Source organism: Tursiops truncatus, chromosome 19 (assembly GCF_011762595.2).
Source record: "Tursiops truncatus isolate mTurTru1 chromosome 19, mTurTru1.mat.Y, whole genome shotgun sequence".
In the NCBI taxonomy this organism is placed as follows: domain Eukaryota; kingdom Metazoa; phylum Chordata; class Mammalia; order Artiodactyla; family Delphinidae; genus Tursiops; species Tursiops truncatus.
This window is the reverse complement of record NC_047052.1, coordinates 27,223,769-27,244,326: the sequence shown is the minus strand read 5'-3', so window position 1 is coordinate 27,244,326 and position 20,558 is coordinate 27,223,769. Positions and strand designations below refer to the sequence as shown.

Below are 20,558 nucleotides of genomic sequence, written 5' to 3'. Positions count from 1 at the left end.
CATCTGTGAAACCTGAGGGCTTCACGGAGCACTTCCGCTGACTCTGCAGCATTACCCTTGATAAGCCCCACACCACCCCATGAAGTGGTACTGTCATTGTCTCCATTTTACAGAGGGGAAACTGAGGTTCAGAGAATTTCCGTCACGTGCCCAAAGTTACCCAGCCAGGAAATGGTGGGCCCGGGATTTGAACCCAGGCAGCGTGACCCAGCCCTTGCCTGAGGTCCTTGCCATCATCCATCTCATTGATCGTTAGGTCAGGCAGGGATCATTCTCCCTTTCCTACACAAGGGGAAACTGAGGCCAAGAAAGGTGACGTCTCTTGCCCAAGGGCACAGAGCTGAGTGGGTCTTGGACCCCGCTGGATGCCACATTGGCCAGCCCTCCTCCCTCTCCCCACGGACGCCCAGCATCTCTGCAAATGTGCAGCTGCCCGAAGGAAGTGCTGCAGGCCCTGAGGGGGTGAGATCAAGGGGTGAGCTGGGAGTGGCTATCAGCTCAGAAGTAACAAATAGCCTTCTTCCAGTGACAGAAGAAGGGAAGTGGGAGCGTGCAGTGCAGCTGTTGGGTGAAGAGAGCAGAGAGCAGTGCAGGGGCAGGGAGGTCGCCTGCCCGCAGCACAGAGGTCCCCAACTTCCCCTTCTTCGTGCAGAAGGCGGCGAGACGGCGGTGAGACAACAGCAGCTGCACAGGTCAGCCCCTCGGTCTGGGTCTTTCCATGCCCCACTCCCTCCAGATTCTGTCCTGACCCTTGGGTTCCCTAGCAGGCACTGGGCACGCCCCTGCCTGTGTGGTTGCTGGACTGGTGACATCCGTGGAGCCGCAAGGTGGGGACTCACCTTCATTCCCTTCACCAGTTCCTGGGCCCCTGATGACAACCCCAAATCTCAGGACTGTACAGATCTATGTTTCTGAAAAAAGGCATTTAAATTAAGCAGTGGTTGGGTGCTGGGTTCAAATATTTATCCCCCCCACCCCCCTACCCCATGTGGACTGGTGCAAGTTATTGAACTTTGCTTTTCTGCACCTGAGTTTCCTCATCTGTAAAATGGGGCTAGTCCAGTAACCCGCACCTCAGGTGACAGGGGTGAGGGCCTGGCACAGAGTTTATGTTGGGCGAATCAGAGCAGATGCGGTTCCTCTGAGTGACCTGGAAGGGAGCCTGGGGACAGTGTGTTCTCAGGCAAAGGCTCTGGACCTGGCTGGGTCACAGACCCCCTGTTGGGCGCTGGTGGAGCCTCCTTTTCCCTGCCTGTGAAATGGGGCTGATAATGGCACCTGTCAGGACTTTCCTGCAGAGACCACAGGTTCACTTTTCACCCAGGCCAGGGGGAGGCCAGAAGTAGGGACTTCAGCCTTTGGTTGGCAAGAGCAGTTGCTGGGAGGGGCAGGCGGGGCCCTATCCAGGAATGCAGTGGCCCAGTGGAGCCTGGTGCTGTTGGGGAGAGGGTGGGCACAGCCAGCTCTGGATAGGAAGGCAGGGCTTCCGAGCTCTCCCGCCGAGTGTAGTCCTGGCTGGCAACCTTGGGTCAGAGCCTTAGATTCCCTGGAGTGTGGATCATGGAAATGGTTGTCTGAGTCTCTCTCCCTGGGAAATAGATGACCTTGGCCTCATTTTACAGATGAGAAAACCTGAAGCACAGAAAGGTCAAGTTCCTTGCCTAAGGTCAGACCTCAAGTGCTGAATACTGGAACTAGTTATCGAATTTACATCTTCTGAAGGCTCTGTTCTGCTCTCCACTTGTCGCCTCATCCATGCAGCAACTCAGCCACCAGGCCATCTTTAGGAGGCTGCAGCGCATTGTGGGAGAGAGCACTTGACTTGGAGTCTGGGTTTGCGTTTCGGCTGCCCACTGGCCTGCTGAAGAACCCCGGGAAAACCCTTGTGTGGTATTCAGTTTTGCCACGGTCAATGGAACCTTCTTGAGAGTCAGGTAAGGGATTTCTGTTTTCTAGAGGACCCCAAATAGCAAATCGCAAAAAGACGGAGATGGCTGAAGGTGTGAGGTAATGGTGAGTGGTGGTCTCTCTGAAAAGATGAGGCGGGGGATGTTGGAGGTTGCAAGCAGAAGTGAAGATTGTGGTTGCTCCTGGGAAAGGGGGTGGAAACCACAGCTTCTCTTTGGGTGCTTGGTGGGGGGGATGTCACTTCTGCTTTGGCCTTAATTTCCCCAGCTGCAGGGTGGGGTTAAGCTCCTCTTCGCTCTGTGTATGGCTGGCAGAAGCATGGCCAAGGGCCTGGGGACCCCGTCTTAGGGTCCAGACCCTGGAGGTCAAATCCACATCACTGTCTGGGCCTCAGTTTCCCCCTTCGTACTGTGAGGGGGTCTTTCCTACACTCTCGGGTTCTCAGTTTTCTCACCTGAAACATTCCAAATGGTTTCATTCAGTGGTTTCCTTTGTCCCCCCAAATCTTTTCCTTTAGTCGCTGAGGCTCTGAGAGGGTAAGTGAATTGCCCAAGGTAACACAGCCAAATAAATAACCTAATAGCCAAATAAATAAGAACCCAGCACTCTATGACTCCGAAGTCTTTATTCTCTTTTATTTATTTATTTATTTATATGTGTTATTTTTAACCTGTTCTTTCCGCTCAGTGGTATGCTGTGCTCCTCTTTTATGTGGCTATTTGCATCGTAATTCTTAATAGTGAAATGGCAATCCATCGTACTGTATTTTTTTAACTTTTAATTTTGAAACAATGAAAAATTCACAGGAAGTTGCAAAAAAGGTTTTGTGTGCGTTTCATCCGGTCTTCTTCAATGGTAACATCTTTCACACCTGAGGTACAATATCAAAACCAGGAAATTGACTTTGGTACAATTCACAGCCTTTATTCAATTTCATCAGTTTTTATGCACTGATTTATGTGTGTGTGTGTGTGTGTGCTTAGTTCTGTGCAATTTTATGACGTGTAGATTCTTGTCACCACCATCACAATGAAGATACAAAACTGTCCCATCGCCACAAGGCTCCCTAGTGCTGCTCCTTTACAGAAACACCCCCATCCCTAACTGTTGGCAACCACTAATCTGTTCTCCGTCTCTATAATTTTGTTATTTCAAGAATGTCATATAAATCAAATCATACTGTATGCAACATTTCGAGATTGGCTTTCCCTTGAGACCCATCCAAGTTGCGAGAAACGGTATATTTTTCTAATTGCTGAGTTGTAGTTCATGGTACAGATGTACCTGAGGTTGTGTAACCATTCACCCATTGAAGGCACATTGGAATTGTTTCCAATTTGGGGCTATTGCGAATAAGGCTGCTATGAAGTTCTGCAACAAGAGAAGCCACTGCAAAGAGAAGCCCCCGCTCGCCACAACTGGAGAAAGCCAGTGCGCACCAATGAAGACCCAATGCAGCCAAAAATAAATAAATAAATTAAATTAATTGAAAATAAATAAACTATGTTGTGTGCGTTAAAAAAAAAACAAACAAAAACACTTAAGTGCCTGGTAGGGCTTGGTGACTGGTGAGGCTTCACCGTAAGCTTGGTCCTGGCTGTTTTATCAAGGAGCACCAAAATGTCAGTAGCTACAGGATACTTTTCTTAGAACGGTCAGTTCTGCGGAGAAGAATTTTCTCCTGCCTCGGAGCATCATTGCCTGGCTGCTGGCAGTCTTCTGGAAGCTGATTGGAGGAGGAGGTGGGGAGGGGATATGGCTTAATTTTCCTGTACCAGAACGGCACCTTGCAGATTCTCTCTGGTGCACTGTCTGCAGGGAATGTACTTTGTGTTGGAGGGTAGGGTTGAGGATGCAAGGGTGGTGAGGAAGGTTCCTGGATGCTCCAGGTGGCAGAGGAGATCTGGGGACCCAGCTGGTCATTTTAAAAACTCACAACCAGCAGGCCCCCGTTTTTAGCCTCACCCTTCATCCCACCTTCAGAGGTTCCCGATGCTTCCAGCGCTCAAGTGCTCCCACAGTGGTGAGGCTTGACCTAGCTGTCTTCCCCGTGTCCCCTCCCCGATCCCCCCACCCGCTGTATTCACCTCTCCTTACTGCAAGCGCTTGGGTTCAACGTCTTATGGTCTGCTAACTTTTGTTTTTTTAAGCAGGTGGCCACCTGCTTTGCGGCCTCCAAGGTTTCACTGATATCTCTCATCTGCTGTTGTCTTCTTTCCCATTGTTCTGTCTTTTGTGGCTTTGTGTCTGTTTTATTCATTCACTCTCATTTTAGTGGAGTTTCGGGGGTAGGCATAAATTTGCTATGTTTAAGCAGAAGTTTATTAGTTCATTTTAACGTTAAAAAAATAAATTTATTTATTTATTTTTGGCTGCATTGGGTCTTCATTGCTGCACACGGGCTTTCTCTAGTTGCGGTGAGCGGGGGCTACTCTTTCTTGCGGTGCGTGGGCTTCTCATTGCAGTGGCTTCTCGTTGTGGAGCACGGGCTCTAGTTGCGCGAGCTTCAGTAGTTGTGGCACCTGGGCTCAATAGTTGTGACATGCAGGCTCAGTAGTTGTGGCTCCTGGGCTCTAGAGCACAGGCTCAGTAGCTGTGGCGCACAGGCCTAGTTGCTCTGCGGTATGTGGGATCTTCCTGGACCAGGGATCAAACCCACGTCCCCTGCATCGGCGGGCGGATTCTTAATCACTGTGCCACCAGGGAAGTCCCTATTAGTTAATTTTAAAACCGAGGGAAATGAGGGCAGAGAGGGACAGATTCTTTTTTTTTTTTTAAACCAAAACATTGGATTTATTTTCACAAATTTGAACCTGACATCTTCATTCATAACTAACAGCTGCCATAGATCCTGGCAGTCACAAAAATAAGTGAAAATGAAGAGAAGGTTGCAAAGCAAGTGTTGAATACAGTACTTAACAATATGTTCAAATCCCATTATACTTTAAAATGGGCTTTGGGGGAATTCTTTGTGGACAAAGGCAGTGGTTTTCCTGATGTCATCCAGCTGCTGTGATTCTTGGTGGCCTCTGACCTCCCACGATTGTCATCAAAACCAGCCTTCTCCTGAAACTCTTAGTTCTCGTCTTTTTCTCTGCTCCAACTTTCGGATTCCCCCAGCTGCTGCTGCTGGTAGTTTAATCAGAGAGGGACAGATTCTTGCCCGAAGTCACATGGTGGGTGAACGACAGGGCTGGACAGGATTAATGACAAGCAACTCCCAATGTTCCCCTGGGTAAGATCAGAGCCCCGGGGAGGCCCCCAGAGATACCATGTTTTGGGAGGAGGATGTGTCTCAGGCAGAGCTGCAAATGATCAAGGACTCTGGAGTAACAGAGACATGGCTTCAGGCAGCCTCACGCAAAGCAAGACGCCTTGCTCGCTGAGCCACGGTTTCCTCATCTGTGAGATGCAGGAGTGGTGAGGATCAAATAAGATGCTGCGCGTCCTATTCTTGGGGTGTGCCAGATGCCTAGCGTTAGAGGTGGCTCTTTCACCGAGGTGACAAAGACATGCACCTTTTCCAGGGCGGGAGCCAGTTCTTGGAGGAGACTCGGTACAGGACATGGATCGCTGCGGGGCCCTTTTCCTCTGCCTGTGCCTCTTGATGTCTCAGAGCAGAACAGAGGGTAAGAGGGCTCCGCTGAGCTGCAAGGGCCATCCTAGCCTGGACCCCTGGCTGTGATGTGAAGTGGGGAGGCCTCAAACCAAGGGAGATTGAAAAGGGGCACTTAGGCCTCCTGGGGCAGCAGGAGGCTGGGGCGGAAGGCCCAGAGGCCGTGGGGCGGGCGGCGGGGCAGCTGCAGACAGAGACTGAGGCGGATGTCTGACTCTCTCCTCACAGAGGCATCCCAAGAAATCCTGCGCTGGATGAAGAGAATGGAGACGGCAGCCAGGAGCCGGAGCCTCACTTCTTTTGCTGAGTGAGTTGGGTGTCCCTCCTCTCCCTCCCAGAGTCAGCTGTGCCTCCACCCCCAGCTTGCACCTTGAATCCATGGCCCAGGGTTGGTCCAGGGTAGACTGTTAATTCATTTATTCAACACTCATTTATTGAGTAGCTACTGTGTGCCTGGCACCAAGCTCTGGAGACGTGGGATAGACACATCCCTGTTCTCATTGAGTTTACTGTCTGGTTGGGTGCCCTTAACCACGGATGCCATGAAACCAGGCGCAGAATCACGGGTCTCCATGCATTTTTCTGGGAAGGGGCTCCAAGACTTGGGCTGGGCTCTCCAGAGTCTGTGACCCAAAAGCCTAGTAGCTCAGGGTAAGAGGCCAATGCTGATGACTGACCAGGGAATCATAGGGCTGTGGAGCACTTCAGTCAGTGGGGAGCTGCCAGGGAAGGCTTCCTGGAGGAGGTGTCAACAAACTGGAACCCAAACAAGAGTTAATGGAAGGAGATGGGTGGGGTGGGGAGGTGAGAGTGTGCCAGGAACACTGTATGCAGAGGTCTAGAGGTGGGAGTGACGGGTGTGGGATGGGGGAGGCTGTGGAGAGTGCCACTCACCTCCATCCTTACCCCGGGCTCTGGCCACCTCTCTCACTTTCAGGCTCATCCATGGCCTAGAGTCAAGGCTACTCAATGCCAGCTTTGGGGGCCATAACCTCACTTTGCGGACGCATACCATCCAGACACTAGCCTTCAAGCTGGGCTGCAACTTCACTGGCCTCTCACTGGGAAGTGCTGCTCTGCAGCAGGTCCCCCAGGTCAGAGGTGGCCAGGGATTGGGGGTGGCCAGAGCCTCTACCCCAGAAATCCTCCGGGGGTTTAAGGTCTGGACTTTCCCCAGGGTCCATCGCCCACCTTCCCACCAATCAGGGCTCTGCCTTAATAGCTGTGAGTTGCCGCCTCTGTAAAATGGGGCTGACGTTCTTCATGTGAATGATGGAAAGGGGGTGCTTGTGGCCCCTCAGGGGCAGTGTCCTCTTCCTGCTTTTGCAGGTTCCTGGGGTGAGGCAGTCGTGGGAGAGGCCAGGGGAACGGGACACCTTTGAGGGCCCTGGTATGATTCCTGCTGAATACCTGGGTGCTGGGGGATCCATCCCCTCCATCTTCAGGGACCCAGCTGAGTGGAATAAATAACCCAAATTCAAGACCAGAACAGCCTGAAGGGAAGGCCTGAGATCGGGGGAAGTTTGGGTGGAGGTGCAGCCTGGCAGGAGAGGGTTCTGTGGGCGGAGGCTCCAAGGTAGGAGAGGCTCGGGGCAAGGCTGGGAGGGCTTCCTGGGGAGTGGGGAGCAGTGAAGGTGTTGTGGTGGGTCTGGAGGCTTCGGACACCAGGTGCAGCCTATCTCTGGCTCTCCACAGGCCCAGGTCCCACTCGCCATGCAGTTCCCAGCTGAGCTGACTCATGATGCCTGCAGGGTGCGCCCCAGGGAGCTGACTCTCATCTGCATCTACTTCTCCAACGCCCGCTTTTTTCAGGTCAGGGCCTGCTAGTAGGCCAAGCAGGGTGGATGTGGGCTCCTTCTTGGGGGGTCACTGCAGGCATGCATGCCACCTCCTGGCCTCTGGGCAGGGACCAGCCTACTGTGCAACTTCAGTCAATCAGTGCCCCTCTCTGGGCCTCTGTTTCAGCAAAATGGAAGGGAGGCATGATTATAATGTGCAAACGAGACCTAAGAAGTCTACTGTTTGTGTGCCTCTCCCTAGATGGGAGATAGACAAGTAGGTCACAAGATCTTTGTCCTCAGAGAGCTCTCTATCTCAACAGTTAGACCAGGACCTTAGAGACTTAATTTTAGCTTGAGGTTGATTATAACCATAGAGATTCAAAGGGATGGATGAGTCAGGGTGGGGTCAGGATGGCTCCCAATGAGCAGTCCTGGAGGGCTTCTGGAGGAGGTGCCTTTTAACCTTGGCTTTGAAAGTGAGTTAGGGTAGGGTGACATGGAGGGTATGAGGCTGGAATTCATTTAACAAATGGGAGGTGATGGTGGTGGTAGTGAGAAGACAGGGTTCCAGGTGGAGGGGGCAGCATACGCAAAGGCTGTGAGGCTGGCGCAGCTGTACAAGTGAAAGCCATGCTGCTTGTTCTCATCCGGGGAGGAGGGGCTGGAGAATGGGGGCTCTTGGACCTCATCCAGGGTCTCCTCATGTCCCCTCCAGTCAGTGCTTCTTCTGTTGCCCTTCCAGAAAGACATCAATTCATCTGTGCTCAATAACTATGTTCTGGGGGCCCAGCTGAGCCATGGACAAGTGAGCAACCTCCGTGAGCCGGTGAACATCAGCTTCTGGCACAACCAAAGCCTGGTATTGTTGGGGCCACCCCCACGTCCACCCCATCCCTACCCCCTTGTGGCTGTCCTGTCGAACACTGGTTTGATCAAACCCAGACTTGTGGAACTATCTTAGAAACAAGCTGCTTTAAATCTATCATACTTTGAAAATTCCTGCCAAAGAAATGAGAGAGAAGCTTTGACACACTGCATTCATCAGGATTCTTTGAATTGCACATGATAGAAAACCAACTCAAGCCAGCTTCTTGGCTCATGTACGTGAAATGTCCAGGGCTGTTCTAGCTTCAGGCACAGATATGATGCCATGATGGCTCAGTCTCCATCTCTCAACAATGGTTTCCCGCCTTGGCTTTCCACTCTGTGGCAAGGTGGCAGCTGAAGTGCTGGACCTCCTTCCCCTCTTCTCAGCAGGCTCTTTCTTGCCAGTGCAAACCAGGATCCCATAACGGATTCTAAAGGTCCAGCTGGGTCATGTGTCATCCATCCCTGACCCATCACTGTGCCCAGGGGGATGGAACATGTAGATTGGCCAGACCTGGGTCACATGGCCCAGGGACTGGGCTGGATTCATTTGACCCGTCATTGGGAGAGGGATGGGTCCCCAAGGAAACTACAGATATTGATGCCGAAAGAAGGAAGAAGGGCTGCTGGGTGGGCACAAGCCCTGATGGCATTCCCGAAAAGCCCCAGAGTCTGGCCATATCTTCTGTCAGCCTCATCAGGACCGCTCTGCACTCCCAATTTCTCCACTGTCCTTTCCTTTCATTCTTCTGGGCTTTTGCCCCTGTTACATCCTTGCTCCACTTCTGTTGAAATCTGATGTGTCCTCTAAGGCCTCAGTGCCCCAGCTGTCCCTTCCCTTCTCAGGACTCCTCTGCCTTTTCCTCCATGGTCTTCCATGGAGTGCCCGTTTCATTTCCCTCACCTTTCCACCCACAGGGCTTGGCGTCAGGGCTGTCTGTAGATGACTCTCTCTCTCCCCCACTGGGATGGGTCTGGACTGTCATTGTTCCCCATGGGGAGGAGGGGAAAGCGGACATTGATTATAGGCACCTACTGTATTGGCCAGAGCTGGGCACTCAAGATTTCTCATTGCCTTTGATTATTCCACCATCCTTGTGACTTGAGTATAAATGATCGCATTTTGCAGATGCATAAACTGAGGCTCAGAGAACCTCTGTGACTTTCCCAGGTCACTCTCAGAGTCCGTTGGGGAGGTGGGGCTGGAATCTGGTCTGTCTGATGCCAAAGCCCAGCCCGTGCCTGGTAAAATGTTGACAAGGGTGCAGCTGAGTCACCTTCGGCCCCCATAATTACCAGACCCTCCCTGATCCATGGCCCTCCCCTCCACCCCCTGGATGCACCCAATTCCAGCATCTCCCCTTAGGAAGGCTACACGGTGACCTGTGTCTTCTGGAAAGAGGGAGCCAGCAAGCACCACTGGGGGGCCTGGAGCACTGAGGGCTGTCGCACAGAGCAGCCCTCACCCTCCCAGGTGCTCTGCCGCTGCAACCACCTCACCTACTTTGCTGTTCTCATGGTATGTGTGCATCTAGCCTGGGTGAGGGTGCTCAGAGCTGCAGAGGGCCCCCTATCCAGGACAGAGGAGAAAGGCAAAAGCTGGTGCAGGGGGCAGAAAATCCAACTCAAATGGGCTTAAGGAAAAAAAAAAAAAACCAGAACACCTTATGGGTTCATGTTCCCGAAAAGGCTGGGTTAGGCTTCAGGCATGTCTTGCTCTAGGGGCTCAATGTCACCAAGATAGGACTCTATCTCAGTCTCTCAATCGTTCTTGCTTTGTGTTAGCTTAGTTCTCAGACAGGATCTCCCCATGGGCTTATAATATGGCTGCTGGCATTTCCTGTTTTATGTCCTACTAGGTTCAGGTCAGTAGAACGAGAGCTCTCTCACCGAATTCTGCCAGCCAAAGCCATAGGATTGAGTCCCACAGGCCTAGAGTGTGTCCCATGCCCATCTCTTAACCAATCACTGTGGGCAGGAGGAGGGAAGGCTCTGATAGGCCAGGCCTGGTGCACCTGACTACACATAGTAGGAGAAGTGGAGGGTCCACCCACGTGCGGGAGTGAGGGAGGGGAGGAAGGGGAGATGGGAGTTGGGAGGCAGAAAAGCCGCTGTGTCTGCTGTGGCTGTTTTCAAGTCAGGACCACGGCCCCCTTCAAGGGGGGCTTGAAGCTGAGGTCTTGGCAGGTGTCTTTGATTTAGGCAGTGGAGGGCATTTCCATGCTTCTGGCTCCCCTTCCCTCCCACAGCAACTCTCCCAGGCCCCGGTCCCTGCAGAGCTGCTGGCGCCCCTCACATACATCTCCCTGGTGGGCTGCAGCATCTCCATCGTGGCCTCGCTGCTCACTGTCCTGCTGCACCTCCTTGCCAGGTATTCCCCTGCCCTTGTGCTGGGCCAGCCCACCCGCTGCTGCTCAGCACCCCTCCTTCTTTCCTACTTGGGCCCCCAGAGTCAGGTGGGCTTTTCCAGAGTGCAGAGGCTGGGAAGCAGGAGACCAGCCTCCTTGCGTGTGGCTGTTGTTGGGTCCCTGCCCCTCTCGACCTGTGTCCCGGTCATTACGTGTCTATGAGCCCAGGGGGTGGCGCTGCCTGGTGACGTCCGGTCACGGAGGGCCACGCCCCCACCCGCAGGAAGCCGAGTGATTCCATTACGTGGATCCACGTGAACCTGCACGCCTCGGTGCTGCTCCTCAATGTCGCCTTCCTGCTGAGCCCAGTGCCGGCCGTGCCCCCCGTGCCTGAGTCAGCATGCGTGGCACTGGCTGCCACCCTGCACTACGCGCTGCTCAGCTGCTTCACCTGGATGGCCATTGAAGGCTTCAACCTCTACCTCCTACTTGGGCGCGTCTACAACATCTACATCCGCCGATACGTGCTCAAGCTCTGTGCCCTGGGCTGGGGTAAGCACGGTCTCCCTCTCGCTTGCTTCCTGAGGCTTCCAGCCAGACTGGGCGTCTGTCCCCTCCTGTCCTCTTTCTCCTCCACTGCCATGACCACTGGTCACCACCCCTGCCAGCACCCACCGCCGCTTCCTACATGACTATTCTTATCACCACTTCCACCTCCAAAGCATCTATATCACCACCACTTCCAACACCACCGTCACCTCCACCATCCTCAGCCTTGTGTTCACCACCATCTCTGGTACCACCATCATCGGCGTCTCTATCACCATCCTAGCCCCTGTCTTCATTATCTCTTTCCTCACCGGTTCCCAAACCCTCTCTCCCATTACCTTCCAGCCATCACCTCCCAGTGTGACCACTACTACTGCCGCTACTGTTCCACCCTACAGCCCTCATTCATATCAGCCTTCTCCAAGACCACCAGGCTAATTGCTCTGAGGCTGGACCACGTGACAGCGGCTGGGGACTCAGAGCGATCTCTTTCCCTCCCCTCCCCCCCACCCTCTGCTTGCCCGGTGGAATCCTGTTTTAGCAGCCCCAGGAACCCATGACCAGCCCATCTCTGGGGTCTCCTGACAGATACTGAGCCTCTGTCCCACCCCTCAGGGGTCCCGGCCTTCCTGGTACTGCTCCTTCTTGCCGTCAAGAGCTCAGTTTACGGACCCTACAGGATCCCGCTCTCCGACAGCCAGGGGAACAGCACGGGCTCCCAGAACACGTCCATGTGAGTGCGCTCACGGCTGCGGCAGGCTCCCTGGCTCTAGTCCTGGGGCTCTAGACGGGGTGCCTTGTAGGCGGGACACTGACTGCAGGGCAGGGAGGGGACTACTGCTTACACGGGGCGTGGTTTCCAGGGGTCTTTGCCACGCCCCTTCTGCTGGATCCCTAAGGTCTCCTGCAGGACGGGTTCACTCTCTATGCTAGTTCTAGGAAGCACATGGGCCTCCAAGGCCAGGCCGGGGCAGGGGGGCCTTTGCCCCTCCCGGCCGCTGGCGGCCAGCGCCCCTCTGGCTCTCAGGCCGTGCGGTGGAGCTCAGCCTGTGCCTGGCTCTTCTCTCTCCTCACCTCCGTGCTTCGCTCAGGCGCTTGGCTGTGGCCCCCCCTGACCTGTGCCTGGCATGGCACTGCCAGCCCTCCAACCCTCCTAGTCAGAGAAGAGAGTGTTGTGGGGATTGGGACACCACAGGCACCGTGCTCAGAGTGTATGTGGGGAGGGGGCGCAAGGCGGTTTGGGGGACAGACTCTGTCGCCCCTTCCCGTGCCCTCGGACATTAACCTCTTTCTTTTGATGAAATGTTTCTAACAGTCAACATAGAGGGAGTAGCTTAACAACCCCCTGCAGACCCATCACCAGCAGTTGGCCGTCTGGCCTTTTTCCCTCTCCTGGCTGACACCAGCTCAGGACGGCTGAGGGCTGGCTCTGAATCCTCACAGCAAGGAGCAGGCCCCATTGTCAGCCCTCGTTTACAGTTGGGGAAACTGAGGCACAGGCAGCTGAAGAACCCTGGCCAAGGAGACCCAGCCAGTTGAGGGCAGAGCTGGGACTTGGCTCTAGAGCCCGGCCCCCAACCACTGCCCATCCCAGTCTCTGGGAAGTGAGGGCTCTGGGCACGGAGTGAGGCTGAGATGGGGTTAATTCCTCTCTGTGAGGGTGGGGGTGTTTTCTCAGAGCAAGTGTGACTTAGGACTCTTTAAACGTGTGTTTTTATTGTATAACACGTGACATGGCAGAAGAACTGCAGTGATGCTTCCACAGAACAGGAAGCACGTTAATGCAGGGATGTTAGCGAGCTCCCGCCCGAAGAACCATCTCCTTCCCGGTCTTCCTCACCTCTCCCTCTCCCCTCTCACCCTGGACTTTGTGACTTTTATTCTCCTGCATTTAAAAAACCCTTACTACATATATATGTCTTTTTTAAAAATTCTTTTACATTTTTTGTTTTATTTTTTAAATTGAAGTATAATTGACATATAACACTTCATTAATCTCAGGTGTGCAACATAACGATTTGGTTGTATATATTGCCAAATGACCGCGACAATAAGTCCAGTTAACATCTGTCACCAGACATACAGAATTGATTTTTCTTGTGATGAGAACTTTTAAGATCTACTCTCTTCGCAACTTTCAATTATGCAATACAGTATTGTTAACTGTAGTCACCATGCTGTACATGACATCCCCAGGACTTATTTATTTTACAACTGGAAGTTTGCAACTTTTGACCCCCTTCACCCGTTTTGCACCCTGTCCCCCCCTCCCTGGCCTCTGGCAACCACCAATCTCTTTTCTGTATCTATGAACTTGTTTTTTTGTTTGTTTGTTTTAGATTCCACAAGTAAGTGAGATAATACGGTATTTGTCTTTCTTTGACTTATTTCGCTTAGCATAATGATCTCAAGGTCCATCCATGCTGTCGCAAATGGCAAGATTTCCTTCTTTTTATGACTGAATGATACTCCGTTGTGTTTATGTGTGTGTGCATGTATACAGAACATCTTCTTTAACAGCGATTTTTAAAAACCTTGAAAATAACTCCAGTGCCCACTGACAGGACACCGGACTAGTACATGCGATAGAGCCACCCCTGTCAGACAAATCATCTGGCAGTGAAAAGGAATGGTCCACCACCACACTCATCCACTTGGGTGAACCCCCAAAATCATGTTCAAGGACTCTGTGACTGCAGTGAAAGGAGCCCGAGCAGGTGATCGTGACAGTTAGGGGCTCAGGCTCTGTGCTTAGACCGCGGGGCTTCAAGTCCCACCTTAGGCAGGTGTGCGTTTCTAAGCCTCATAGGGTCACCATGAGGGTCGCATGGCTGATTCACGGAAATCACGTGACCTGGTGGGGTAAAAGGCAGCACCTGCCTTGAAGGTGTTTGGGGGAAGCAGAGGCCGTGAAGACCTCACGGAGGGTCTAGGACCAGGGCTGGGGCCACTGTCAGGGATCTCTCTGACCTTCCCTCTGCCCTCGGTGGAGTTTTCCTGCTGCTCCCCCGGCTCCTCAGTCCACACATGGAGAGCGCCCCTCCACCCAGCTGTGAGTTGCAGCAGCTCAGGGAAGGGCCGGTGGCCCAGTCCAGGTGGGGAGGGGCTCCTGGCACCGCTGCACGAAGATGGGGATGAGATGTTGATAATCGTGTGGTGGGTGGAAGGAGAAGTTTCCAGCAAAGAGGACCATGGACCAATGATGTAATCAATACCTTATAAGTTGACAGTTGGGCTGGGCGTGGAAGGGGGAAGGGTTAGATGTTCAAGGGAGGAGAGAGAGTTTTCAGGTGGGTAAGAGAGGGTAAAGGAGGCATGCAGAGGCTTCAGGCATGGGGCTGAGGTGGCAGGTGGGTCCTACCTGGTGGCCTGGCTGGAAAGCTGAGCCCAGGACTTCACCATGTGTGCAGTCAGGCAAGAAATGACGGGTCTGAGCCGGAAGACCGGACCGGGTTCAAGAGGCAGTCCAGAGGCCCAGGAGACCGTGGCTTCCCTGCCACCAGTCTTGGGAACCACACCAACCCCAGCGCTTCGCCCCTCCCTTGCAGATGCTGGGTGCGGGACGCCTGGGTGCACGGTATCCTGGTCATGGGCTCTGGTGGCCTCACATCCCTTTTCAACCTGGTGGTGCTGGCCTGGGCACTACGGGTCCTGCACAGACTGCGGGCGCAGGAGAAGGCGCTGGGTCCCCGGGCCTGCTGGGATACCGTCACCGTGCTGGGCCTCACCGTGCTGCTGGGCACCACCTGGATCTTGGCCTTCTTCTCCTTTGGTGTCTTCCTGCTGCCCCAGCTCTTCCTCTTCACCACCTTCAATTCGCTCTACGGTAGGGCCTGTGGTTGACGTGGAGGAAACCCCAGGGGGGTAGTGTACAGCTGCTACATGTTTACTCCTGAAGGGCTCCAGGTTGAGGGGGTGAGTCAGGGGCTGAAATCTGGGCCCTGACAAGCTGGTTTGGGGCTACGCCCGCCCATAGGAAGGGGCGCCACCTTGTAATTTGCACAAAGGCAGCCTATGGGCTAGCGGTGGCTGGTCCTCCAGCTCCTACGCCCGGTCCCTTCTGGCCTCCAACAGGAAGGGCTTCTGAGAATTACTGCTGGGCCTCAGGGAGGCCCCACTTACCCCAGCCAAGGAGGTGCCTGGATCTTGGAGGAGGCCCCACGCTGTTCCTGAGACGCTTCCACTAACCAGTCTTTTCCGTGCAGGTTTCTTCCTCTTCCTGTGGTTCTGCTCCCAGAGGCGCCACTCAGAGGCGGAGATGGAGGCATTCTGCTCCTCCCAGATGGTGCAGTAGTCTGGACTGTCTGGACCTCCTGGCCTGGAGCCCCCGGCTTCTCTGGCTGCCTGCAGCCGGAGGCCCTGGCTTCCACTCGAGAAGATGGCAGGCCAGCTGCTGGACACCAGAGGCCACTGTCACCTCCAGGGGGCCTTTTCCACCTCCATGCCTTCCCCAGGCCCAGAGGGCCGCGTGTTGCTCTCCGTCCCCAGGCATTCTGCTCTGGGGCAGGTCCAGCCCCACCTGGGGGCAGCAAACTTGCCCCTGGTGCCTGGGCCCAGCTGGCCAGGCCTATGGCCAGAGCACTGGCCTGGGAGTCAGGAGGCCACGTTTCAATGCCTTTCTCTGAGTTTCACTGTCTGACCTTGGGCCTGTCATTTCTCACTGACCCTTGGTTTCCACATCTGTGACATGGTGGCAGATGGCTCTGGTCCTGCCTAATCCCAGAGCTTTATGCAGATTCAATGGCACCAGGGAGGACGAGGTCATAGTGGGGTGGGGATCCCCACCCCGGCCTGGGCCTGCCCTTGAAACACCTGCTGGGCCCTGCTTCCTTCCTCCGGGAGAGGGTCAGCCTTGGCCGGGGGTCCCCAGCCCAGCGCTTAGAGACCCACCCAGTGTGTGAGACCTCACCAGCCTGTAACTGAGGCCTCTTTTCCTTTAACCCCCAAATTATGATGACTCTAACTCCAAGTCCACCCTTCCCAAAGATCAGGAAGTCCAGTCCTTTCCAGAGGCTCCTCTTCCAGCGTTCCCCAGACCCCCATAGGCCATTAAGACCAGCAGCTGGGGCCACAGGGCTTCCTGGAGGTGGGAGGGGAGCACCTCTTTCCCCTCCATCTGAGTTCCAGTGATCCGGCTATTTGATGACTGGGCAGGATTGAATTTCACCTGGTAGGCGTGAGGGTGTGGGTTCTAAATCCCAAGCTTGTTTGTCTGTTCTCTTGGAGTTGGTGGGCACCTAAAGTATTTATAAATTGGTATAAATTATACAAGTCTTTTGTCAGGCTTCCCATTTCAGTTTCCTTCCTGTTTGTTTTGTTAGCTGTCGCAGTCGTAGAAAATCACCATTGCCCTTGACCTGTCCTGTCAGGCCAAGTGGGAGACCACTCACGAAGCGAGCGCCTTTCCCAGGCTTCACACCAGGGGGCCCTGTTGGCCAATGTCAGAAGCCACTGGGTCCAAAACCATGTCTGGTGATGCTGTGGTCGCCTGTCTGTGGATATGACACACCAGATGGAGAGGCTCTGCCTCCAGGACTGCACCTGCTGGGCGACCAGCAGGAGGAATGCTAGCACTGCCTACACAGCCATTTCTCTCTTTCCCAACGCAGCCACCCGCTCTGGCTCTTGGGGTCTCATGCTCTGGGCATACGTGGCACTAGAGCGCTGGGCTGGGATAGGCTCTCAGGGCCCCGCTCCAGGCCATCAGATAGATTGCGATGACTTTGAACGTCACTGGGAGGGAGCTGGAGCCGGATCCCTTTTCTCCCAGGGGGATCCTCTGCCCTCTGTTCACTTCTTGATATGAATAGCCCTTCACTAATTGGTGAGTGGCGCAGGCTCCGCATACTGCCTGGGCTCAAGTGCCCGCTCTGTCACTTGTCAGCTGTGTGACTGTGGACAAGCCACTCCACCTCTCTGTGCCTGAGTTTTCCCATCTGGAAAATGGGGCAATAGTAGTACCTATTTTGAAGGGTAAATAAAATAACCCATATAAAGAGGCGTAGCAGAGGGTAAGTGCTCAGTAAAGGGTTATCGTTATCATTCGTATTTTGTTATTATTATTACAGTGTCAACTGAGTCTCAGAGGCCGACCCTCTAAGGTCCAGTCTGCTCGGCCTCACAGGCCCAGCTCCTCGCTCAGCACATCCCGCTGTCCTTCGGCTGCGCTACCTCCTCTCCCACTTTCCCCAGAGCTGCCTTTGGTCCAGCCTTGCTGGCCTTTTGTTATTTTAGGGACATTTCTCACACGGTACAGGCTCCAGGCCATTGCCACCTGTCCCCCTACCCCTCGGTTCCCAAATCCTCTGATCTATCTAAATTCTCAGGGGCTCAGTTATCATGCCTCCCATGAAATCTCTCCAGTTTTCCCACAGAGGAGATCTCTCTCCCACTCCTACTCCAGCAGAGTGTCCCCCTGCCTCTCTCAGGGTGATGTGAGCCCCCATTCGAGCTCCCCTAGTTTGGCCAGCCCTAGCTTGTACTAGGCTCCCCAGGCCTTGGGGTGGGCCCCCGTCCCAATGCGGGTGCCAAGGATCATGGGCACGTCCGGCCTCTCTCTTGGGCAGCTCCGGGGAGCGGTCCGCAGCCCACTGAAGCAGGGCCTTGCCTAGGACCCATCCCAGCCCAGACCTGGCCTTTTAGATCCTACCAAGCCCAGGGCTGCCCAAGGGAGGATGTGGCCACAGTGACACAGAAGGTTCTGGTAATTCTAGGAAACGGCCCCAGCTCTGTGGCCCTGAGCCTGGTTGGGGGTTCAGGCGCTGTGCAGGGACCACTTCCCGGAAATGCCCTAACCGGGTGGGGGGCAGGGCTGAGGGAACCGTTGATGGGCCTCGGTGCCCTCCCCTCACTCCCAGTGGGGTCCTGGCCTTGCCCAGACTGGGCACCGGGCCCATCTGTCAGGGGCTTCCAGACTTAGTGGGAAGATGGAGCTGGAGGCCCCTAGGGCTCTCTGCTCAGGGCCAGAGTCTCCGAGGAGGCCCGGGGTGAAGGAGGACAAGTCGAAGCCAGAAAGGCCACAGACTAGCAGTTTCTATGTTGCTTTGTTGCTGTTTTTTTTTCAGAAAGACAATGTGTGTATGGGGGGAGGAGGGTTGAATGAGGGTTGCCCGATAAAATACAGGATGCCCAATTTGAGGGACAGATACAAAAAAATGTTCACTGTTTATCTGAAATTCAAATTTTATCCTGTAGATCTCCATCTATTTATTTTTTTCTTTTCTTTATTTCTTTTGCTAAGTCTGGCAACACTCTTAGAAAGGAGCATTGGCTCTGGAGTCCGAGGTGTCCACTCTTTACCCTTCAAATCGATCCACCCTGTGCTGACTGGGGACCCCTCTGCCCACTGAATGAGCCCTGCACTCAACTCGAGCCTCCTCCTCCAGGGCTCCCATTGCCAGCCAAGGTTGCCACCAGGATGCTAAAGGGCTCTGCCTTGTGGTGCCCCTCCCATCAACCATGGTGCAGACCAGCCTCCATCCGCCACAGAGCCTCTTCACAGGCCTCCCTGCCTCCCCACTCCCAGTCTGAGCTTGACCCAGAAGCCAGAGGGAATTTTTTCGTCCCGTAACCTGACCATGTCCCTCTCTGCTGAAACCCTCCTTGTAGTCAAATTCCCCTCCGGAGCTCGAAGACCCTGGGGGTCTGACCTGTGCTCACTTCTCCCACCCGTCTCCCACCATTCCTTCCTCATCCTCCTTGCTTCTGCCACCCTGAACTATTAATACTTCAAGTTCCCTGAACAGGTCCTTTCTCACCTCCAGGCCTTGGCACAAGCTGCCTGGAGCACTGTCCGTCAGGTCTTTCATTTGCAGAAAGATGGCAACACACCCTTATGATCTCAGCTTTGCAGCCTCTCCTGATCTCCATGTGTCTGGACCAGGAAGCTGCCCCTGACCTGTAAAATCTAGGATGGGGCCTTCTCTCGCCTCCATAGCCTTTGCCCTTCCCCCATGACAATAGTTATTTCTCTCTCTTATGAATGTCTGTATCATTTCAAAAGTGAATTATCATCTGCAAATTTACTTCCACAAATCTTTTAAAAATTGGTAGACTAGGGAGACAAAGCCACCAGCAGCATGGGATATTTCAAATGCTTCTCTTAATTATTGATGGCAAAGCTGAACAAATTAGCCAAGATATGGAAGATTTGGACAACATAAGCAACAGACTTGATATAATGGACATTAATTGAATTTTGTCTCCCACGATCAGATTCTCCTTAAGCACTTATGGACTATTTTCAAAACTTGATAGTATACTAGATTAGAAAGCAACCTCCAAAAAAGTTTCAAAGAATTGCTATTAGAGCACATTCTTTGACCTCAGTGCAGTGGAGTTAGTAAGCACAAGCACAACTTTAATACTGTTTGAAGAAAATATAGGTTAATATCTTTCTGACTTCAGGGTGGGGAAACAACTCTTAAAGAAAACACCAAAAGGTGTTAACCATGATGAAAAGATGCAACTGACCACATTAAAGATTATTTCTGTTTGAGATAGAGTCACAGATGTAGAAAACAAACATATGGTTACCAAGGGGGAGGGGGGGGAGGGATAAATTGGGAGATTGGGATTGACATATGCACACTACTATATAAAATAGGTAACTACTAAGGACCGACTGTATAGCACAGCAAACTCTTCTCAATACTCTGTAATGACCTATATGGGAAAAAAAAAATCTAAAAAATAGTGGGTACATGTATATGTATAACTGATTCACTTTCCTATACATCAGAAACTAACACAACATTTTAAATCAACTATACTCCAATAAGATTTTTAAAAAATTAAAAATAATTTCTGTTTCCCAAAAGACACCTGAAAATAAGTGAAAAGACGAGCCATATCTGGGAAAAGATGTAAGCACAGAGCTCGTATCAAGATCCCCTATGGATCAGTAAGAAAAGATAAACAACTTAAGAGAAAAATGAGCAAAAACCATGACCTGGCCTTCCACAAAAGACGAAATGGCCAGAAAACATGATGGGATCTTAAGTTCACTAGCGATCAGGGACATGGAAAGGAAGACCACAATGAGACGTTATTTTTTACCCAGTTGGCTGGTAAAAAGGGCGACATCTGACACTGTTAAATGTTGGCTGGGATGTGGATCAGCAGGAACTCTCAAAATTGCTGTCAGGACTGTAAAGTGATTCAAGCCTCGTGGAAAAACAGTTTGGCATTCCTCTGTAAAGATAACAGTGGCACACCCATGTCCCAGCCATTCCACTCCCAGGATTCTATCTGAGAGGAAGCCCTGCAGGTGTATCTAGTTACACATCTGAAAGTGTTCGTAAGAGCACTGCTGGCAATCGCAGAAATGCTGCAACAACGTGGTGAATCTAAGACACGTGGTGCTGAGTTGAAAAACTCAAATCCCAGAGACTATACATGGTTTGATACTCTTTAGTTTTAAACCCAGCACAAGCAAATGATATCTAAGCATGTGTACTCTACTAAGCTCTACAGACAGAGTGAGTGAGT

General features: G+C 52.9%; 1 protein-coding gene across 4 annotated transcripts; it reads left to right on the top strand.

Annotated features, from left to right (window-relative positions):
- The first annotated feature begins 560 nt into the window (after window positions 1-560).
- ADGRG5 (adhesion G protein-coupled receptor G5) lies at window positions 561-16,360 on the top strand. 4 transcript variants are annotated; one of them, XM_033845066.2, is made up of 13 exons: window positions 575-692; window positions 1,623-1,934; window positions 5,436-5,537; window positions 5,753-5,831; window positions 6,462-6,618; window positions 7,220-7,336; window positions 8,048-8,164; window positions 9,539-9,691; window positions 10,422-10,543; window positions 10,804-11,072; window positions 11,685-11,802; window positions 14,618-14,895; window positions 15,275-15,501. In XM_033845066.2, the coding sequence occupies exons 3-13, from the start codon at window positions 5,474-5,476 to the stop codon at window positions 15,361-15,363; spliced, it is 1,563 nt and encodes a 520-aa protein (XP_033700957.1). In that variant the 5' UTR covers window positions 575-692; window positions 1,623-1,934; window positions 5,436-5,473; the 3' UTR covers window positions 15,364-15,501. The 4 variants fall into 4 exon arrangements, with proteins under 4 accessions (XP_033700956.1, XP_033700957.1, XP_033700955.1 ...); XM_033845065.2 differs by lacking the exon at window positions 11,685-11,802 and having other exon boundaries at window positions 561-692; window positions 1,762-1,934; window positions 15,275-16,360; XM_033845064.2 differs by lacking the exon at window positions 11,685-11,802 and having other exon boundaries at window positions 15,275-16,360.
- Window positions 16,361-20,558: the final 4,198 nt, after the last annotated feature.

Excerpts from the sequence above, each read along its gene's own strand:
- ADGRG5 (XM_033845065.2), top strand. The coding sequence starts at position 5,474 with ATGGATCGCTGCGGGGCCCTTTTCCTCTGCCTGTGCCTCTTGATGTCT. Across the intron at positions 5,832-6,461 it reads AGCCTCACTTCTTTTGCTGA|GCTCATCCATGGCCTAGAGT; the intron begins GTGAGTTGGGTG and ends TCTCACTTTCAG. Across the intron at positions 7,337-8,047 it reads CCAACGCCCGCTTTTTTCAG|AAAGACATCAATTCATCTGT; the intron begins GTCAGGGCCTGC and ends TTGCCCTTCCAG.